The sequence below is a fragment of the Quercus lobata genome, chromosome 6 (genome assembly GCF_001633185.2).
Source record: "Quercus lobata isolate SW786 chromosome 6, ValleyOak3.0 Primary Assembly, whole genome shotgun sequence".
Lineage (NCBI taxonomy): Eukaryota > Viridiplantae > Streptophyta > Magnoliopsida > Fagales > Fagaceae > Quercus > Quercus lobata.
In genome coordinates, this window is record NC_044909.1 from 47,418,211 (window position 1) to 47,441,547 (window position 23,337).

General features: G+C 33.8%; 1 protein-coding gene and 1 non-coding gene across 2 annotated transcripts; one reads left to right on the forward strand and one right to left on the reverse strand.

Annotated features, from left to right (window-relative positions):
• Positions 1–100: 100 nt before the first annotated feature.
• On the reverse strand, positions 101–9,891 carry LOC115994658 (ubiquitin carboxyl-terminal hydrolase 17-like). The gene is made up of 12 exons (XM_031118873.1): positions 9,346–9,891; positions 6,441–6,577; positions 5,563–6,350; positions 5,163–5,251; positions 3,482–3,567; positions 3,186–3,348; positions 2,952–3,066; positions 2,664–2,821; positions 1,716–1,800; positions 1,424–1,636; positions 885–946; positions 101–784 (listed from the first exon to the last, which is right to left on the reverse strand). The coding sequence occupies exons 1-12, from the start codon at positions 9,615–9,617 to the stop codon at positions 202–204; spliced, it is 2,751 nt and encodes a 916-aa protein (XP_030974733.1). The 5' UTR covers positions 9,618–9,891; the 3' UTR covers positions 101–201.
• Positions 9,892–18,618: 8,727 nt separating this feature from the next.
• On the forward strand, positions 18,619–18,700 carry TRNAS-GCU. The gene has a single exon. It is a non-coding gene; the product is annotated as a tRNA-Ser (tRNA).
• Positions 18,701–23,337: the final 4,637 nt, after the last annotated feature.

Genomic DNA, 23,337 nt, shown 5'->3' on the forward strand with positions numbered 1-23,337 from the left:
CTCTCTTGTAAGAGGAGACCTGACAAATTAAAAATTCAAGCCAAAAAAAAAGGTAAATATATATATACAGAGAGAGAAAGAAAAAGTAAAGATCAAAGACTTGGAGAACAGGGAATGGGGAGCTAAGAATTAATGATTGATATTTTTTTTTTCCTTAATAACATAAATGACAACGCTTACTTTCATCTCACAACTCAAACCTCAATAAAACGTTTGAGCTGATCTATCACCACTTGCTCTTCTCAATGGTACACCAGAATTTACAACAGAAGGGTTAGCAAAGGCAAATTGCCCAAAGTCAGTGTCCCTACTAGTACTACTACAACCTAACTGGCTGCAAGACTTTCTACGGTGTCTAGTTGTGTCAGTATACAAAATTGCAGAGTTTCCATCCCCATTCAAGCCGTTCCGTCGGGATGCTTGCCTCCAATCGTAATTGTCCACTTCTGGATCTGCATCGAAGTCTTCATAGGAGGAAGATGGAACCGAGTCTGATGAGAGCCCATAGTTGTTATACCAACTGGGTCCCACTTCACCAAATATGTAATCAGACAAGTCTCCTGTGCTGGCAGAGTCTTTGATGCTTGCTGTGCTGCAAGAGCTTGCGTCTGAGCAGCTGAAAAGGGAGGAACTCTCGCTCGATGAATCAATAGCAGAAATTCTTTGCATCGAATGGATTCTCCAATCGTCTGGTTGGAATGATTGATTGTTGTGTCTCGCAGGCTTCTGATGTGTTACCGACTGTGTCTTTAAACTTCTGCCTTTACACACTCGTGGATAGCGCCTAGTAATAAAATAATAGTGTAACATTTTGAAAATGATGTCTATTCTGAAAGAAAAATAAAAAATAAAAATATTCAAGTTGTGCTCCACAGACATGTTACCTAGCGTAGAGAAGCATGTACGCCCCCTCTAACAAGACCCTCTCCAATTCCACAGGTTCCACCTACATAAAAAAATGGTGCCCAATCGGTCTAAAATTAAGAATAGAACTCAAGCCAGTCATTCTAAATATCATCTAGCATTAGATATTATAATCAAGAATACATGCATTAACTAAAGCACCCATAAAATCACAATTACCCACAGACACAACTGTCTATGAAGTTCTCATCCAAAAGAATGATCCACAAGATGGAAAAATGTAAGCATATTCGTACGTTATGGAATGAACATCAGCAACAAAGATTTCAATACAGAACATAATGATAGATTGCCTCTTTCATCTGAGATGCAAACAGATTTTGGCAGTTAAAATCCAGAAAGCTCTGAAAACCCCTCGGTTCAATAGAACTTAAGGTCCCTCATTTCGCCGAACCCAAAAGAAGAGAGAGATTCAAAGAAGAAGCATATATAAAAGAAAAAGTCAGGAACCCAACTTGATAATATATGTATTGATACTAAAAATAGACAGAGAACTTACTGTGCTATCATCTATCCTGAACCACTCCCCATTGAAATTCTTTACATAACACACATAGTGACCCGAATATGCAGCATCCATGATATCCAAATGAACCACTACTGCATAAAGACTGTACAAAGGAGAATTATCATTTATTCCACTTATATACGGGGCCATGTTGAGGACCTCAGGAAACTGAATTGATTTGTTTAACTTCTCAAAGTTACCAGACTGCAAGGGATTGAAGAAAAAACATTAGAACTAAAAATAGCATGAAGTACCAAAAAGAAATTAATAATCACAAACTTACTCGAAATCGCTTCAACACAATCGTTAAAATATTTGGCGCCTCCAATATTGTCAACTTCTTTTTGGCCCTCTCATAAGATTTACATCTAGATTAAACCAGTAAAAAGAAGTCAAATGATCAAACTTATAAATAAAATTAATGCACATAATCAGAGGATTCAACCAGAAAATAGAGAAAAGAAAAAATATTTTAAAACTAAGTTACAAAGATGGTTCAAATTATTGACATAAATCTAAGCTTCACTCTTCACAACTCATAATCAATTGCTAAAAAGTGTGACATAGATTAAATTACAGAAACCATAACGAACAAGTTTGGCTCAGTTTGTTCTAGTTATTGGTCTCAAGTTCAAAACTTAATATGATGTTCTAACAGTGTAATTACCCCACCCCACCCACACCCCAAAAAGAAAAAGAAAGAGAGAGAGAGGATAACAATCACATGAGGTCTGAACCAACAACCTAACCCTCCACCTTGCTCTTACAAAGTGAGGAGGTGTTATCTCAGCTAGAGCTCATTGGCATCCTATAAAAACATTTTATAAGTCTCCATAAAAGCTTCTAAACTACCTGGAAAACAAAAACTCAAACAAAGGTGTTGGCCATAGAAAATAAAATAATGTGCCTGACCATCTAGCAAAAAAAAACCAACTTCCTCACTCCAACATCTTCAACCTCCAACCAAAGAAGAAACCAAAAGAAAAGGGAGAAAATAAACCACAGTTGCAGACCACAATATTGGTGTTGGGAATGGCGATAAAAGGTCTAACAAGGCAAATAAGGCAATACAGGAGTTCTCTTGTTACAGGAAAAATAAGTACTCTAATCAGTGTGTGAAAGCATAATCAGTACAAAGATAAACTGAGCAGAAGACACTACAGGACTTTTCTTGTTAAAATAAAAGTGAGCATTATGAGCATTTGATCCAAATGCGCGCACATGAACCAACCTGCCGCAATAGTACTTGTTCTCTCGGTCCAAGATTTCAGTAGCTGTAAATTGAGCAAGAGCCTCTTCAAGAGTTCCAATGTCCCCATCTATCTCAACAGTAAGATCCATCATCCGCTCATATTGCTCAGATTTGGCAAAGCACTTCATGCACTTTATCTGAGAATCCCAGTCATGGCAGTTCAAAACAGGAATTATTACCAACACCAGAATGACTTGTACTATAGTAAGAAGACAATCAATTATTTAAGTGCATGAGCCTATGTGAAATATCAAAATAAGGAAGAACCTTAGATCGAAGGTAACCCCCAAAAGTCAGGCCAACTAAAGTTGTTTCTTGTGCCACTGGACCCTCAGCCCCAGCTCCCTTAAGGCAGACAGATTGCATTGTATCAACAGCATACCTGTCATCTTAGTAACTGATCATGTGGTACGCATTTGAGGAGCAGAAAAAAGGAAAAAAAGATAGACTCTCACATTAAAATTTATAAATACAACTGGTCAAGTTTTTAACTTGGCTAACCTCAAAAATTCATGGGCATCTTCTTCCCTCCCATGTCCAAGATGACTTCCAATTTTATGTATTTTGGATAGTATCCCAATGGGAGACAACGGGGAATAGCCTTCTTTTGCCTTCTGAATTAGACATTCAAACTCACAAATAAAACACCATCCCTTCTTTCGGCCTGGGAAAGAGACAAACATTGTATAATGAGAGAGACATTATGCACATTATCCTAATAGTTTTTTTTGATAACTACAAAGTCCTAATAATTGAACAAGTCATAAGCCCACAGTAGATCATGAAGAGAAACTTGCATGATTTAGAATGAAGCCCTTGAAGAAGATAAGTAGTAAGAGGCCGAGTATATGCCAAGCATTGGAGCACAGCATTAGCATAACAGCTGCAAAAAAGAAAAGTTTATAGTTAGAAAAAGTATTAATGAATAAAAATAAAATGCTTTCAGAAGTAACAGCACAGATATTCAGAGAGAGAAAGAAGCAAAGGATGTTTCTGTGTTCTTATTATACATTGCATGGAATAGAAAACGACAGCATAAAACTCCACACTGAGAAGAGGCAGAAAGAACAGCACTAGCAGCGGAAGCAGAAGTGAGAGAATATGGATATGGGTAATTAGATGACAACTCTTCTTTACCCCTTTTTTTAGCTAGTATCTTTACGTATATATAACTGCTGTTCAATTGTAGCCATAACATACTTACCTTTTTTTTATAAGTAATAAAAAATATATTATAAAAAGAAGAAAGGTGTCACCTAAGTATAGAGGGAGCATACAGCCAAAACATACTTACTATCTATAGCTTTGGGCAAAATTATGATAATTACAATTTAGGCTTTGAGGCTTATGCCCAGCTAGGAAGCATGGGTGCAGATTCGGGTTTGGGTGCAGGGGCGGTGCGGCGACTCAGCAATTTTTGAAAAAGTAAGGTGCGGGTGCAGCAGGATACATTTTTTAATATATTATTAAATATATTTTTATTTACAAATTATTAAATATAATTTCATATAATGGTAAACATATACCAATTTAAGTGCAATAATAACTACAAATAATTCAGTAATTTCAATTTAAGTTATTTAACCTATAAATAATTTGACAAATATTTAATAAGATAATAACTAAATAAGAAATCAACTCAAGTTTATTTTTATTTTTATTTTTTTAACATGTGTTTCAGGTAGTTTCTTAGCCAGTTTCGGCGGATTTCGGCCAGTTTCAGCCCAAATCGGCCCAAATCAGCGCGAATCAACCCAAATCAATCTGAGAACCAAAAAAAAAAAAAAAAAAGTGGCAGATCAGCACATCGACGCAAGTCAGGTGCAGGTGCAGTGGCCCTAAAGCCACACCTGTGCTTCCCAGATGCCCAGCCTCCTAGAGATACATAAAAGTCACCCCTGCCTCTTACCCATTTTAACTCTGAGCTATATAAAAAATTTCCCCAAGGAAAGTAATATACCTTACTAAGCAAATTGATGAGAATTTTAAAAAAGGAGAAAAAGAAAAGAGAGAACATGAGGACATCAAAAGACAAAACAGTACTGTTGTAGGTGAGAGTATCCAAGTATTATCATTGCCTTATAGGCAATCTCTCCAGTTTAAACTCTACTATCTATATCTAAAAGGTAGTAGAATGTAGACCTTTGTTAAAATGATACTAACAATACAATAAAATTAAAAATAAAATGGTTAATTATATAAAGATTTCAAAACGAAACCTAAAGGCAATAATAAGGAAGTAGATTATAAGCTTAGTTCATCATATATTACAGACACATGAGTCATTCTCGCAGTATTCTTTTCATGTAATTTATTTTTACCAATGAAATTTTAAATTAAGGAGACATGAAGTGATTGGGGAAATAGGATGGAATTTTAAAAAATAACAATAATAATAATAACACATTATACAAGAAAGATATTATTCTTCTACATAAATTTAGCAGCCTTATAATCCAAAGCTGTAAAGTTTATTACCTGTTCCCACAATTTGTAAGGCCGAATGGACGTAGTTCCACCTTATCATCACAGTAAAGTTTCGTGAAAAGTTCGTATGGAAAGACTATCTGTCAAAACAAAACCAATTTTTGGAAAATAATCAATACAAGTAATAACACAGAAAATATTGAGGCAGCTATCAAAGGACAGATAGTCATGAGTCCCACCATGGGGTGATCAAAATGATTATCCATGTTTACTTTTAATCACATGACCTATTTAATAATCATATGATTTCCTGAATGATTCAATGAGTCATGTAATTAAAATACATGGGGAGTCATTTGACTTTCCATATACTGGATTAAGGGAAATTTCCCAAACTGTTTGCAAAAACCAATTATCCTATCAAGAATAAATAAATCATTTTTGTAACCACCTTGCAATTGTTCTTTCCACCAATCTCGTTGCCATGATCTAAAAGATTAGGCTTTGACTCTTTGGAGGCTTTAAACTGCTGTACAACTTTTCGCACAGATGTTTTCAAGCCATTACGAACATTCTGTGGCAAGCTTGGGATGCTACCAACTTTTGCAGGTAAGGCATGATAAGCTTCAATTTTTGCAGACTTGGGATGGGAAATTGACTGTCCTCCAATGGCTGAAGATGGACGATCATTAGGAGCATTAGAAGACAAAGACTTCACTTCTTTACGCTTAAATAATTCAGAATCATCTTTCCCATCATCAGCTACAGAATCCGACCCCGATGGTGAGCACCTAAATTTAGAAGCATCTGCAGCTAATTTTCCAGCCGAAGTGGATCCTGTGGTGGGCTTACTATTGCCAAAATTTTTTGGCTTAACATCATTAGTTATAACTGGAGCAGGCTTAGAAAAATGTGATTTGAAGTCAGCGCTTTCATCAATATGACCAGATATCTTCTTACTTGATTTACTTGCACAAGAAATACTATCTACATAATTTACCACATTAGTAGACCGTGTGGATAGCACCTTAGTTAGTTCCATCTCATTAGAACTAACAGTTGTACCAACCATATCAGTGGCAACATCATCAGAAAGAGGTTTCTCTAATTCATCATTAGTGCCAGACCTAATGACCTGACTGGAATCTATAGATCGTTTACTTCCAGCACGAGATGGAGAGGAGCCAGCAGACAATGAAGCACTAGGAGACGCGAAACCAGAATGTGGTCCTTTGGTATCTGCAGAAGACCATAGAATATTAACATCATCCATCATTAGTGAAGCGTCAGAAAAAATTTCAGTTTCTTCTTCTATACCAAAATTATTACCATTAATTTCAGACTGTTTTTCCAATATTGATTTCCCATCAAAGTCACCTTCCTCTTCAAACGGTATGGTGGCAATTGGAGGACAACATTCATCTTTGTGACCTTGTCTCCAGTGCAAAATCTGGCACTTGCCAGAACTACAACCAAAAAAATAGGCAAATTTGAAAGTGAATAACTATCCTAGCAGTACCCAAGGGGGCAAAATAATAATAATAATAATAATCATAACAGACACAAACTTACAGCCAGTAGACAACCAAAATCAAATAGTGAAACATACAGTAAGAGATCACAAAAGCCTGACATAGAGCTATTTTTTAAAATTCCACAGTTACACCATACAATTGAAAAGTTTAAGAGCCAGTGATGTGTAGCTAACAAATCTTAGAAGAATAGAGATCCATCTGAGCAGTTTGAATGATCCATGCTAACCATCACAACATTGTTAAGTTTAAATTAAAGAAGAAAAACTTCTGCAAGAACATACTTCCACTACATATCATTTTATGTGTGTGTGTGTGTGTGCGCGCATGCATGTGTCTGACAAGTCAAAAAAAGATAATAGTTTCCCTCGGGCTGACAATTATACCCCACCTACCAGACAACCAAGACCCCCCTCCCCAACACCCAAAAAAAAAAAAAAAAAGACAAAAGACAAAAAACATAAACATTAAACCAAGTAAATAGATAAAACTCATTTTCCTTAATAATAATATCCCCTAAAAGAATATAGAAACAACTTTACAACCACAGACGCTGGTTCACAAACACAATTCCTTGGAAAACACTAATGTAATCAAGCATAATCAAACAACCAGATTACCAAAGAATTTAATTATAATCAATATTCATCTAACAGCTCAAATGGAAATGACAGAAGAAATTCACCAAAACAAAATCCAATATCATCATCAAAGAATGCATGATGATATTACTTTTAGTTAAGCAATATCATCACATTTCTCTTTGTAAACTTTTTCGCTCAACTGTCAAAAGCCCATGCATCACAGAAAAGCAACAAGAAAGTATATAAATTTGATTGTGGGTAAATAAATCACAAAGCAAATCAAATTAATCAATTAATACAATAGCATCTGCTCTCTGAAGAAAGAAAGCATGTAATTACGACTCTATACTGTTTTAGTTTGGTACGGTGATAAAATTAGATTGACCAACCAAAATATAAGGAGGCATTGCCGACTATCTTGGCCCAGGAATATCAATAGTTTATTCTGCCCAATTTAATCTGCTAAAGTTTCCAGTTTCCATAGCAACAATGTATATTACACAGTATGTTTGGATGGATGGGGAGGAAAGGATAGAGGGAAAGGAGATGAAGGGGTTTAATTTACCTTGGATGTTTTTTAAAGGGAGGGGGAAAGAGTTGGGGGCATTCTTACCCCTCCAAACCACTCATTTTTAATTCCCCCAAGTTGAGGGAGTTTGGAAGGGGAGGGATTCCACTTGTATTAAATTTTTATTTTGTCCATTTATAACTATTTCATTAAATTGAACAAAAAAGAGAGGTATGATTGTCAATTTATATGATGTCTTTTCATTTCTTCAAACAAAGGGGGATAAAAAAGAGAGGTATGACTGTCAATTTATATGATGTCTTTTCATTTCTTCAAACAAAGGCGGATATCTATCCCCCCCCCCCCCAACTTAATTTTTAAAACATCCAAACAAGAGGAAAGGACAACCCTACTCTCCCCTCTCTTCTCCTTCTCCCTCATACCCTCTACTCTCCTTCCAAATGCACAAAAAGATGCTAAGACCACGTGGAAATATGATCTAAGGAGTAAGAATAGTTACCAAACAATGTTAATCTAAGATAGAGAAATGCATCAACAAAAGACATCCCTCCGTCTTCACTAATCTTAGGTTTGGGTTGATAGCAAAGTTCTGAGGATCTCCAATAGTCAAGAAAATACATCCTCAGAAAGCCCAAGTGAGTTATTTGACCTAATATTACAGCACAAGGAAAGTACCTAAATTCTTGCTGGTTTTCAATCTCACACTCCTAAATGAAATAGACCTTTCGGATAGTAAATGCTACATCCTCAACATACGCATCCACCAGAATATTATCAAAAACACTAGTGCACTTGATTCTACTTGTATCTGATTCGTGTCTACCAGAATATTATGTAAAACACTACTGCAACTTTTTTTTTTGATAGGTATAAGACACTAGTGCACTTGATTGTACTTGTATGTGATTTGTGACAATGCGTGGACTTAACATATAGCTAGAACATTGGGTACAGCTTTATACCCAAAATGAGTTTGACTGTACTTAATGATTTACCCTTACTACAATTCTGTCCTCTTTTGAAAAGTACTAAAAAAAATTAATAACAAACACCTCATCACACAGACTGCGAGTCCGATTGAAGAAGAGGATAGTTTAACGGCACCATCAATCACAAAACTTGATTCCATCATGACCACAGTAATTAGATAAGTGGCTGGAGCTCATAAGCATAAGCCTCAAGCTCACCCCAAATGAAACACATTTCTAACCCACAATAACAAACAAGGTTGGACGAGGAATTTCTAAACCCATGTAAAGAATGCTCGATGTGCACCGGTAATTCAATGTCTTCACGAATATTATCCCTCTAGACTGCTAACAAATTAACTTCTTAGACAGTATGCATTGTATTTGTCCCATCCCTAAATGGTAATATCACCCACACCCATCTCAAAATGAAGAGATTCTTTGTCAAATAATGCAACAAACAGGATTCCATTACTAAAATCATAGCATTTCCTAAAGTTCTAATCTTTCATTGCCTTTCAATCACTTCAACAATCAAAGTAAGGAATGTGAAAAGAGTACAATACAAGCAACCAAACACAAATTACCAAAATTAACAACAAAAATTCCAAAAGTACGAACCAGTATCTAGCGAGCTTGCACTGAGAGCAGCGCATAGTGGTGGGACTATAGCACACAGCACACTGGTATTGCCCTACGACTGAAACGGGTCCGTACTGAACAGTAGCTTGGACCTCGGCCATGGCGGCCTCTTCGGAGGCCATAGCCACAAGCCTCATGATCTCCTCCTTCTTCGCTTCCGCATCCTTCCACTTGTGGCGAATCAGCACACCGACAAAGAAGATTAGGGTTAAGAGCACGATCTCAAACCCTAAGATTCCGGAGACCAGCATTGGCCTTATCCGGCGCCGAGAATCAATCCAGAACAGAGAAACCCTAGGATTGTGATTTTGCTATACATAGATTTCGCGACGGCGGCGGTGGCGGTGGTGGTTTTGGACCCGTAAAGGATGAAACGGTCGGTGTTGGTGGTGGTGGTAGAGGGCAAAAATGGAATTTCAGGTGGGCTTGGTGATGGTAGTCATGACGATTAGCATAATTATTAAAAATGGAGAGAGAAAGAGAGAGAGGGAATGAATGGAGTGAGTAAGTGAATGAATGAATGATGTGCGATTTTTTGTCGTCTGATTTTACTACTAGCGAAAAGGTCCCAATTGCTAGTACTATTTTGTCGCGTGTGTGTTACTGTGTGGTTTTTCTTTTTTTTCTTTTTTTTTCTTTCTTGCACGTGACCGAAAAAAGTTCTAGCAGTAAACTAGACTACGTCACTTGTTTACCATTTCATTAAAGGAACTACACTTGTTTAAAATTTTTTAGTCAATCTATGATAAAAATATATATTTATTAAACTAACTAAATAATTTTAAACAGGTAAAGGTTTTTTAGTAGATTTGTGGACAAATAGTGAACAAGCAAGGACGAACTTAAGATTTTAAGCTAGAGGAGCTGGAGTATAAAGAAAAAAAATTTCAAATAGGCATCCATATAGTATTTAAAAATTATAAATACTTAAAATCATTGTTTCGAAATACGTTAAGAAGCAATTATTTACCAACAAAAATAAAAACAAAAATAAAATAATGTTTTTTTTAATACTAGACTAGTTAGGATTTTTTTTTTTTTTTAAGTTAGAGCATTTACAATGGTAGTGCTAAAAATTTTAGTTTTTAGCACTCAGAAATGTATTTTATCTATTTTACTACCTCACTTTACAATACACCCAATATTAAATGTTTATTTTTAATCGCTTCATTTCAAATAATATAAACAACTTATTAAAATAATAAAAGAAGAGAGAGAATTTGAGTTTTTTAATTGAAAGAAGAGATATAATCTTAATAAAATATTATATTTTTTGGTTCTTTGGTGGTAAAATAGTTTTTTTTTTTTTTTGCTAAAATACAATCATCTGAATATTTTTATTGTTTTTGTTAAATTCTTAAGTTGAATAGTTGATATTTAGGTGAGACTAGCTAAACTAATAGAGAAAAAAGGGCTATGATTTTGAAAGGAGCCTAACTATAAAAATAACATATATAATAACTAAAACAAAAAAATATTTTGGACCTGGGGGCTCGAGTTGGGGCCCACCTGGGTCCGTGCCGTGAATAAGTGACATAATCTACTATCGTATAAATTTCTTTACGTGCTGGTATGTCTTTAATCTTTTAGTTTAGTTGTTTCTTGAAATTAGTTTTGGTCAAAGAATGTTTCTTAGAATTTTTATTGATATTTCTTCTTTTGGGTGAGTGCAAATTTTGACAACGAAGTGTGAAAAGTTTTATAGTCTTTTGAATTAAGGCACGAGAGAATATTATTTGAAACATTTTGCCACGCAAAGCTTTAAAAAACGGAACCAATTATTGTATTACATAATTGCTGCCAAAAAGTTTAAAAATCAAAATATGTAGTTGATGATGCAAAGAATTAACGGTCACATGACTCACATGTCTAAATGAGTTTTGAAAAAACCTGCAGTAGTAAAAAGATTACACATAAATTCAGAGTGACACTATTGTGTTGCCGACAAAAACTTATTTGGTACTTACTTAAATTAACCCTTCAAATTATATATGTTGTATACACTGTTTTTGGGATTTTTTTTCATACCTTGGCACAAGCAACATTTGTTGCTTATATAGGCCATTGGCTATTACTCCATGATTTTAACCATATCCTATTATGTGGGTCATATAGTGAGTTTTGGTGAAAATTGAAGGTACACATCCGGGCGTGCATTCACCATTAACGTGACATTGCATGTTTCGAACACATGCCCCTAATTCTCACTCTTCTAAATGGAGTTGGATTGTCTAGAACTTGCTTTATCAGTTTATCTTCATCTTTATCTTTCTCATTCATCCTTACTTTGGATGGGGAATCGGTTTTGTTTGAAAGATTTATTGGACAATGTAGATCCCATTAGTTATAATTTTTTTCAATTCTATGAAAGGATTTAAAGCTTTGATGTTTCTTTAAAAATGGATATTATGGAATTTTTTTTTTTTTTTTAAATTGCGTTATTGATGTCATTTTTAGTGACTATATTCCTCTATGAGATTAAATTCAATAAGGACGGGGTGTAAACCCCTTGGTTTACACCAGCCAATAAAGACATGCCACATCAGACTTTTACTTAAATTCATTGTAAAATTAATACATCCTAATACACCTAATAACATCTCAACAAACAAATAAACAAAACCTATTTCATGTTTCCCTAAAACCTCAATCCCTCTTCACCTCCTGCATCTCCAGCCAATCCTCGCCGGACCAACATTTGCCGCCGCACTACCTCACTGGACTTCCGTCTACCGCTGCATTACCTCGCCGAACCTAGGTGATTTGTTCTTGTTCTCAAAATTTTTTGGGTTTTGCTAAAAAAATCTCAATCCCTCTTCAAGGACGATTTTTTTTTTTTTTGGGTTTTACAGAAGCCCATAACCATTAATATGAACAATTACGAGCTCTGAACATAAGCTGAAGTGGTCACATATAATAGCAACTAACTCAGAAAGTGCAACAAGTCAAGAACTAAATATCACTTGTTATTAAAAGGAAATAAAAAATAAAAAATGCTCTCTATAATGCTGGAAAGTGCAACAATTGCCTCGACAATTTCAATCACTATATATAGTATCCCATTAGCATATCTGGAACACCATGTAACTAGCATCATCATACAATTTCTGTTTTAAAAATAAATCTGCGAAAACCACTAGAAGCAGAATCATTGGCTCAGATTCTAGGGTGCAAGGTATCCAATCTGCCTTTGAAACAATTGGGACCGCTTTTGGGTTCTAAATTTAAATATAAAAATATTTGGAAACTCATACTTGAGAAGATGGTCTTTTTAGTTTAGAGTCCCAAAAAAAAAAAAAAATCGTCCCTGGAGAGGGATTGAGATTTTAGCAAAACCCAAAAAATTTTGAGAACAAGAACAAATCACCTAGGTCTGGTGAGGTAGTGTGGTGGCGGACGGAAGTCCGGTGATGTAGTGCAGCGACAAACATTGGTCCGGCAAGGATTGACTAGAGATGCAGGAGTTGAAGAGGGATTGAGATTTTAGGGAAACGTGAAATAGGTTTTGTTTATTTGTTTGTTGAGATGTTATTAGGTGTATTAGGATATATTGATTTTACAATGAGTTTAAGTAAAGGTCTGATGTGGCATGTCATTATTGGCTGGTGTAAACTAAGGGGTTTACACCCTATCCTTATTGAATTTAATCTCATTCCTCTATATACTAACGGGTTTCAAGGAACCATTTTTCTATAATTACACACCTTTTTGAAAAAAATTTGTAAGGACTCAAAAAATAAAGGTCCAAGCCCACTTAGATCAGTGGTATCTTGTCTTTCAAATCAATCCCAAACAATAGAATTTTTTGAAGAGAGTGAGAAACTAATCCAAGTGCAACTTTAAACTACGTCCAAGTTTAAGGCCGAATGATCCAAAGTAACAGATAGACATAATTTAAACAGCAATTGGGTATAATGACCTCCTCGGGCAAGTCCGAGGATCAATCTCTTATATATAACTATAGTTCAAGTTTTACACCAGGCTATTCATTGTTCTCTTTTATGTTCTATTGGTCCTAAAAAATGTTCATCCCCCCTTTTTATGGGGGATTCCCTTTCCTCCTATATCACTCTCTCATGCATCCCAACCTTCTATCTGTATGTATCAAGGCATTTCTCAGGATACTTGTCCCATTAAGACTCTGCTAAAGGTGGTAGAAAGAGCCGTTAGTTGTAAAGTTACTGTTCAGTGGCCATTTCCACATTAATACAGTTAATAAGGTTGGTGTAGGGCATTGAATGCAGAGGTAGGAGGTATATCCTTCAGGAAACTTCCTCCCACCATCTTTTTCCCACTGTTATCTCTTCCCCTTCTTTTGGGCCTTCACAAGATACCAATTGTACTAATTCTCTTACTCTCCTTGAATGGGCGAAGTCCAAGGAGCTCGTTTACCCTTCTGGGCCTAGATTAGGTAAATTAATCCTCGATTTAGTACTCCTTGGTCCTCAGATCCCACACAATTTTCATGCAAGTTCTATTGCTTGTTTTATTAATCTTAAAACATAATCTTCACATATACGTACACAATTGGATCTTAGAAATGATGCAAAATTTTAAAATTTGTTTATAAAGCAAAATAAACTAACAATACCAAAAATATGTTATCTTATACAAATTTTTTTTAACTAACAATGATGTCCAGAGATCTTCAAGCACTTGATTAATCCTCCAAATATATGTAATCATCCTATTCAAACACAAAGTATGAAAATTTTTGATATTACAATAGGATTGTACCACCTTTTTAATCGAAGTCCTGTGTTACAATTTTCATGGGAGTTCTAAAAATTTGAAATCACATTATTAAATTATCAATAATCCATTATATTATTTTCTTTGATTTTAACTTTTAAAATGTCATGTTATTTAACTTATGAGAAAAAGAAATATGTGTGGTCGTTGATTCAATTCAATTTGTTACGTCGCATCTCTTTGTAGTCATTGAATAATCAATACAATTATTTTATTTTTTTAAGATTTGACTTCCTCATTTTTATTCGATTTTATAGACTCAAATTGCTTCTTTTTTTTTTTTAATAATTTGATAATTACAATAGAAATGGGAGATTTAAATCATAAACATTTTCTGAAAATACTAGGAGGTTTCATATGAGATACAAAACTTTTTAAATAACTAATAAAGTTAAGGGTAAATTATGTATTTGGTCCCTATCCTATACACCATATTTTAATTTGGTCCATAACCTTTTAATTGTGTCAATTTGGTTCTTAACATTTCAGTACCGAGTCAATTTAGTCCTTACTGTTAATTTTTAGATGAAAATTGATAACGCGTCTAATAGCCAAAATAAAAAATTAGCTTTCATTGATGTGACAATACAATAAAATTTTATTTTGGCCTTTTAACATGTTATCAATTTTCATCAAAGATATAACAACAGGGACTAAATTGACACAACATTGAAAGGTTAGAGACCAAATTGACACAATTAAAAGATTAAGGACCAAATTGAAATATGTTGTAAAGGATAGGGACCAAATATATAGTTTACCCTAAAGTTAAAGTAAAAAATAAAATAATAAAATAAATTAGTGCTTCTTAGTCGTGATTACAATTGATATGAATATCATTAAGGACAAAAGCAAATAAAATGCTAAATAAAGGGGAAAGCAATAATTACAATAATTACAAGGCTGAGTGGGATTTTTTGTATTATTAGATACTTCATTCTTCACACAATTTACAATATTGGTTTTAAATGACCTGGTTATTTTATTTGCCTAAGAAGTCGGAATTTCTCACTCAATCTTTGGGAAAATTATTGTGTACTCCCAAAATATCATAAATGTGTACTTTCTCCTCTCACATGAATAGAGGGTCCCACTAATTAAATTCATGCTGAGACTTACCATTCATGTAAGAGAGGAACAACGTATTTATGGTATTCCAAAAGTACTTAATAATTTTCTCAATTTTTGAAGAAGATTATGAGCTTGTCATAAATACTTTTCACTCAAGTGGTAAGTCTCACTTTTCCTTTGGTCATTTAATTAAAGACATTATATCTTTGGCTAGCTCTCTTCAAAACTACTATCTCTTATTTTTATAGAAAAGGTAATGCCGTATAGCACATGCATTAGCCAGGCAAGCAATATTTTATTTTTTCGTTGTTAGTCTAGATGGATAAAGTTACTTATGACATGTATAATCTTTACTTTTCTGATTTTTTTTTTTTTTTTGCAAGAAATATAATACTCAAGCTAATTGGATTCTCAAAAATTAAAAAAAGACTTAGTAGTTTAGTGACGTAAAATAAATATAATAAAATCCCAACATCACACGACACATGTACGTGGGTGGGAGCATAAAGAATCAGAATACACATAACCCACGTAATATAACCTTTTAAATATTGAAATGTTTATTTTTTCCATTAAAAAGTAAAATATGTGTTATCTTATAAAAGTATTCTCATTGGGCTATACATAACCCATTAAAATGCAAAATAGCTAATACAATTCATAAAAAATAAAAACATCCACATCCAGTGAGCTAATATATATATATATATATATATATATATTCCTCTTTTATTTTCTCTCTCTTCTTTTGTTTCACTTTCTCTCTTCTCTCTCTTACTTTAACATTAAAATAATATTATTATAATGTAATGTACTATAAAACAAAGAAGGAGAGATAAAATGTATTATTAAAGTAATTATATAAGTCTGTTTAAAAAATTTTATATAATACTTTCGTGTTTGTGTGTTCTAATAAGTATTATTGTTTTCTAAAAAAAAAGTATTTATATAAATAGATAAAGTAGTTTTTTAGTGAGGTAATTTTTTTTTTTTTTTTGGGTATAAATGGATGTGAATGATCTAAGCATTTACCTAATATGGGATAGAGGGTTACTTGTTAATATTTCATGGCTCAAACTACCTACCTTTCTCTATCTCAAAAAAGAAAATCATGGCTCTAAAATTTCATATCATTGGACAAAATTAATTGTAGTCAATTAAAACATAAAATGTTGTGGATGAACATATTTCCCATCCATGAGCTCGTACATGGTGTACCCGGCATATATGCCGAGTACAAGATATGATTTTCGCCCATCTAGAGAGCTAGATAAGAATTTGGCTACTTCAATGTTGAATGCTATACGATATAGAATGTGCCATTGAAACACGTGCGTTGATGAAATGGTAATCTTTAAAAACACACACACAACTTAAAATTTCATCTTATTTTGGGATTACTCAAACACTTACAATACTGATCCACCCAGCAAACTCAAAAGGGTCAAAAACAAAAAAACTAAAGAAACAAACAATCTCTAATGATACGTTTATATATAGGACAAGGTTTGGATCTAGTAATCCCATTAAAATGTGGACACGTGACAAATAGTCGAAACTAAAGAAGTAAACAATCTCAGGTTAATGTTAGGTTTATATATAGGACAAGGTTTAGGTCTAGTGATCCCGTTAAAATGTGGACACGTGACAAATATTTGACATGTCTCCACATCTCAATGCATTTGGTCTCAAGCCGTTTCCTACTTTCTTTATATATAACCCCAGGGTGGAACTATTGTAAATCTTTTTAAATATATATGATCGGTTCCTCAAAATCTTCATATTTTTTATATGACTTCTTCTATTTTGTTATTATTTTGATCCTATCATTCTTTAAATTCTAGTTTCACCTCTAATATGACATGATATGATTCATTCAACCCCTAACTGTCTCTACTAATGATGTAATGAAATGTGGCTTGAGGTAACCGATTTAGCTTTTTCTTTAATATAAGTAAGAAAAGTAAGACGAACAATATGAATATTCTTCTCCCTTATTGTTGTTATTTGAAATAGAGAAGAAATGAATAATCTCCTCCCCTTACTAATAATATTGGCTAGTTAATTCATCATGTACTCTAAGAATTAAGCCGTGTGTTAAATGAACTACATATGCTAAAATCTTAACTAACTCATCCTAATCTCAACTAACTAACTAAAGGGATTACAAAAATTATTACAAAACTTCTATCTATACCCAAATGTGGAGTTCCTAACATGTTTCCTTATATATAAGTACGTAACCCGGGGTGGAACTATTCTAAAAATTTTCAAAATGTATATTTCTGGTTCCTCAAAATCTTCATGTTACTTATATGATTTCTTAAATTTGTTGAACTTTCGTATATGTTATGTTATTACTTTGATCTCTCATTCTTAAAATTCTAATTTTTTGCCCCTAATATAACATGATTCTGATTCATGCAATCTCTAGCCATCTTTATTGATTACGTAGGGAAATGTAGCTTGAGATAACCAATTTAACTTTTTCTTTAACGAAAGCAAGAGAAGAGAACCAATGTGAATATTCTTCTTCCATATTGTTGTTATTCGAAGTAGAGAAGAAAGGAATAATCTTCCCCCTTTACTAAAAATAATAACTCTTGCGAAGAAAACAAAATATGTGTAAGCTATAAGCCAAAAACGACGTACCTCACATAGGGATGGCAATTTTGCCCCGCCCCGTTTGACCCGCCCCTCCCCGCTTCGCCCCGTGCAGGTTTTCCCCACCCCGCAAAGGTGGTGGGATGGGGATGGGGCGAGATTTTAGACCCGCACCACGGGGCGGGGCGGGGATGGGTTTACACTCTTTAGACCACCCCGCCCCGCCCCACCCCATCCCCGCCCCGCCCCGCCCCGCATTAATAAGGGTTAAAATGTAATTTTTTCATATCCTAAAACCCTACTATTTAAATAAAAATATCATCATCTTATTTTATTTAAGTGGAGATTCTTTTTGAAGAATTAGGCAATTTTTATTTTGTTATGTATTAGGAGTTTGGATTATTTTATTGTGTCATACAATGAGATTTTTGTTGTGATATTATATTGTTAAATATTTAGATAATATTATTTAGTATTTGCTAAAAATTAGTTTGATTCGATAGAATAAATTTATTTATAATTTCAAGTATATTTTTATTATTGAAACATGTCATTTTATTTGAAAAAATGGTAATAGTTGTAGGGAAAATTAACAAGAAATAAAGTTTTACGGTGTAGGGCGGGGCTTCGCGGGTCTTCGCGGGGCCTTAAGGGGTGGGGATGGGGCAAGAAATTTTCCCCGTCATACGGGGCGGGGCGGGGGCGAAGATCCCATCCTTCGGCCCCGCCCCGCCCCGCCCCATTGCCATCCCTAACCTCACATGTAAATCACAAGCGAATATCCTTTGTTTAATATTCTTCTATGCCGTCAAAATGTCAACAAGAGTCGCTTTGGCCGAGTGGTTAAGGCGTGTGCCTGCTAAGTACATGGGGTTTCCCCGCGAGAGTTCGAATCTCTCAGGCGACGCAATCTTTTTTTTTCTTTCTTTCTTTTTGCTTCTTTCACATTATATTCATAAAGAGGCCTATATTTAGTCTATACTCTATAGAAGCCGGCTCAATTGAATGCCTTCCCCAAATATTACCTCGCACTTTTTGGTCTGACTCTGACCCCTAAACTTGGTCAGTCTGGACTTGTGCAATTCTAGTCAGTGACCCTTGTTGCCATTCTACTATTTTTTCTAATCAAAACTGGACAGGTGGACGGCATTTGGAAACGCCCAAAAGGGCCTTAATAATATATATATATATATATATATATATCAAACTTTCTTCCAAGATTTGTAGTGGGTAAATAAAATGGGTGTCCAAGTCAATAATAGCATTTGGTTCTCAAAAAAAGAAGAAGAAGTCAATAATAGCATTTGGTACCCACTAAATAGACTCGTCCCCTACTCAATTACATGTATTTAATTTGAAACTGAATAATGTGCCCTCCGCCACACCACCTTTCCAAAGATTCAACACTTTTACCACAAGGCCACGATTTGTAGTGGATAAATAAAATGGGTGTCCAAGTCAATAATAGCATTTGGTGCCCACTAAATAGACTCGTCCCCTACTCAATTACATGTATTTAATTTGAAACTGAATAATGTGCCCTCCGCCACACCACCTTTCCAAAGATTCAACACTTTTGCCACAAGGCCACGATTGATTAGCATTAACCAAATCCTTTGTGGGTTACTACTGGTTACCAACTAAGGACCTATCCCTGTATAATAATTAATGGCACGTTGGACATCTAGAAGCAAAGTTTGAGAACAAGATGATCTCATTCTCAGTTGTATATGATTACGATGTATTTTAATTAGTTTAATTGATAAGTTTTTTATTGCCCAATCCCATCCACACCAGAAAGTATAAACTATCAAACAAAAATAAATTTCGTGCAATCATTTTTGGACCTTTGGTCCGTTACATGCACCTTTTCTTGCTCCAGAAAATCTTGGAGAATCTCTAACATGTGTAATTATAAATGTCGATTTATGACTCTGCGCGTTCATGATGGACGTATTTTGGATGTCACACGTGATGCTTTAGAGCATTCTTATCAAACCTTTCAAATGCTAAAAATCTTAATTTTTTAGCATTTTTAACCCAAAAGCTTGTTCCATCAAATGTTCTAAATGGTATAATTTTTGCAATTGATGAACAGTGCAATCTCATATTTGAGACTGCACTGTTCACCAATGGTAAATCATATATTATTTTTTTATTCAGTGGGGTCCACTGAGAAGAAATAAAGGAGAGAGAGGAGAAATAAAAAATTATTAAAAAATAATAAAGAAACATTATTTAAATGAAATGGTAAAAAAATAGAAGTTTTGATATAGGTGGTATTGTAAAGTGGTGTGTTATATGTTATAAAATTGGGTTTTGAGATGCTAAATGCTATATTTTTTGACATGTTTGATAAGAATGCTCTTAGATATCGATTTGATGTTTTGTGCTGTATCTTACGTACGACTCCACAAACAATATTATGAGTTTTATGACTTTTTAAAGAATAGCAACCAATGTCACATAATGCTGGGATTTATGGGATAGAACCCGAAACGAATCAAATGATCGATACCACAGTTTCTTATATCTCCTCCAATAATTAATCCACCGTCTCTTGTCTCTATCCCTCATCAAAAATAGTAAATAAAGTAGCGGTGTTTGAAATCCTTAAGAGTCACGACTTATTTTGTATCCTAAAAAATAGTCACAATTTATTATCATCGACTCATAAGAGTTACAAAGTCTATTCGAGCCTTTAAAAGAATTTGAACCATAGCTATAAGTGATGATTTTAGCCATTTCATGATTTAATGAAATCTGTATAAATTTTTATTTTTACTAAATTAATGATGATATAAGATTTAGTTAAGTTTGAGAATTTCTCATGATGGTGACAATTTATATATATATATATATATATTTGATATTATTGATCAGTCTGATTAAATTATATTTAATTTGCGAGTAGTCTTTTGATTCATTGGTTTTACCTTATTCTTTTATAAATATATATATATATATATATATATATATATATGGGCTTGAATCTCTCCTCCTTGCTTATTATATGTACATAAATAAAAGGATAAAACTTACCATACCTTAGGTGCTGTTTCTTAGATTTTCATTTTAAAATTCAGTCATGTGATTATTTAACTAAAAAATATACTTTCATCCTATAAGAAAAAAACTACATGGTAGTATCTTAATTAGGAGGGGAACCTAAGAAACAGTATTTACGTACTATACCTAAGTCTTGCCTTAAATAAATTAAAAAAAAAAAAAAAACACGAGAAATATTTATCTCAAGTGTATATCTAGTAAATTATAAAACCAAATATATACTCATTTTTAAATAAGATTACTTTTATTTTGTTAGAATCAAAGTAAGATTAATTTCATATAACTAAGTTGAGAATTTTTTTTGAAGGTTGATATCTTATCTTATTTAAAATAATTAAAATACCCTCTCACACTTTTTTTTCTCTACTCAATATTGACCCATTAATTTATGATATAATCAAATTATTTTTACATTTATTTAATGAGAATAAAATTGTATGCCAATTATTTAAAAGATGTGGAAGACATGCGTGAATAATTAACATCTCTTGATATAATGGTAAAGTTTCTACCACTATTGGATGAGAGTTCAAATCATTGTTTAAGGGGGAAAAAAAGAATTTTTCAAATATTCAATCATAAAAAGGTGTATTGATGTAGTTTTAATATTTTGTTATACTTATAGTTAAAAGCCTTATAGTTAAGTGAACGTACTTGTTTTTCTTTATGACAAGAATCATGGTTCAAGCTCCCTATCCTATTATTATAATTATCAAATTATAAAAAAAAAAATATATTTTTTATATAATTAGTAAAACATTCTTCTATATTTTAGTTTATTTTTATAATAAGGGGTTGTAGGGACACGTTTTTGGTACCCAAGCCCAAAGTGTAGAGGGTTGTCGGCCCAGTAAGCCTAATACAATAAATTTGTAGAGAGTGGATTAAAGAACTAGGCCCTAATGGAGTTGACAACAGCTAGTATGGACTTGAAAGTTGATCAAGCAAGAACAAAGAAAGTAAAGCTGAATAAATTCATTGTCCGAGGAGGTATTTTTCTTATAAAAATCAATAACAGTTGGATACAAGTATAATTTTGATTGCTACAGTATTCTTTCCCTATTTTTCTGACCCCCACCTCATGGAGGGTCTTTTACATTATATAGCTTCCTCTGGACCATCTTGATCCTACATTTGTTGATTATTTGAGCCTTCACTTAAGTGTCTGTCCCATCAGACACCTTCTCTGGTTTTCTATGAGTTGTGGTAGCCAAGACAACGTTGTTCAGGGGTCTCCTCAACATAAATGCGGCTAGGAAAGTAACTACAATGCATTCAATGCGGTGGCAGCAACTCTCCCTAAGATATTTCTGAGGTCCCATCATCCTTAGACGTTCATGATACACATCTTTATCACTGGAGCCTTTTGGAAGGTCATCGTGACTGTTGGAATTCGTATTTGAGATGTATTTATCATGTCCGAGGAGATATTCCTCCTCGGACTATCCTCATGTCTGTATTTTGCTTATTAAGTCATGGGTTTGAACTATTCATTACCATTCACTCGTCCTCGGACTGCTCAGTTCTCGGTTAAGGCCTAAGGCCCAATGCATGATTTGGGCCCTCAACCCCACAGGGGTAATTACACTTTTCTACTTTAAACTAAACCGCATATTACATTCTACACCCTAAACTTTTCGAGTCTACGTTTTGCACCCTAAACTAATGGGTCTTGTTACACTTTGCACCTCGACGTTAAGTTTGGTGTTAACTTGGAGGGAAATTCAAAGTTTAGGGGTGCAAAGTGTAATAAAGAATATATTTTAGGATGGTAAAATGTACTTTTTCATTTCTTTTTAATGGATTGAGAAGAAGGGCAATTAGGTATTTTCACATTGTATTATACTTTTTCATCCAAATTAACACCAAACTTAACGTCAGGATGCAAAGTGTAACAAAAGTCATAATTTAGGGTACAAAATGTGCATTCAAAAATTTTAGGGTGTAAAGTGTAATATAGGGTATAGTTTAGAGTGATAAAGTGTAATTTCCCTTTATAATAAAGATTATATAATTAGATGTGCAGTAGGTAAATTTTGGGATAATAATAGATTTTTCTAAAATGTCCTTGAATAAAAAGAAAATTTTATACTAAGAAGTTTGGCTCTCTCAACAAAATTTTATTTCTTAATATATCCTATGAATCGTAAAATTATTAAAGGGGCATACAATCTATTGACGTAGAACCATAAGTATATATAATTTCTCTCGAACTCTTCTCGTGTCAACGAGAAACATTGTTCCCTTCTTAGAGGATTGATAAAACCCAATTCCTCCTTCTTACACTACGTGAACTATCATGCATAATTAGGTATGATAGTTCCTAATAACTAATTAGTGTGAAAACATTGTTGTTTGTATGAATATTTCAGTGTGGCACATGGAATGCATTTCTAAACGATTAGTTATTGATGGTTCCACATTGGTAATTGATGAGTCCAAAAATTAACGGCTTTGTCATTCAAAAATGGACGA

Bases quoted from the DNA above. Each gene is read 5' to 3' on its own strand.
- LOC115994658 (XM_031118873.1), bottom strand. From the start codon at position 9,617: ATGCTGGTCTCCGGAATCTTAGGGTTTGAGATCGTGCTCTTAACCCTA. The intron at 3,067-3,185 runs GTTAGCCAAGTT...CTAAGATGACAG, and splicing joins GATGCCCATGAATTTTTGAG to GTATGCTGTTGATACAATGC. The intron at 1,801-2,663 runs GTTGGTTCATGT...GGTTTAATCTAG, and splicing joins AACAAGTACTATTGCGGCAG to ATGTAAATCTTATGAGAGGG.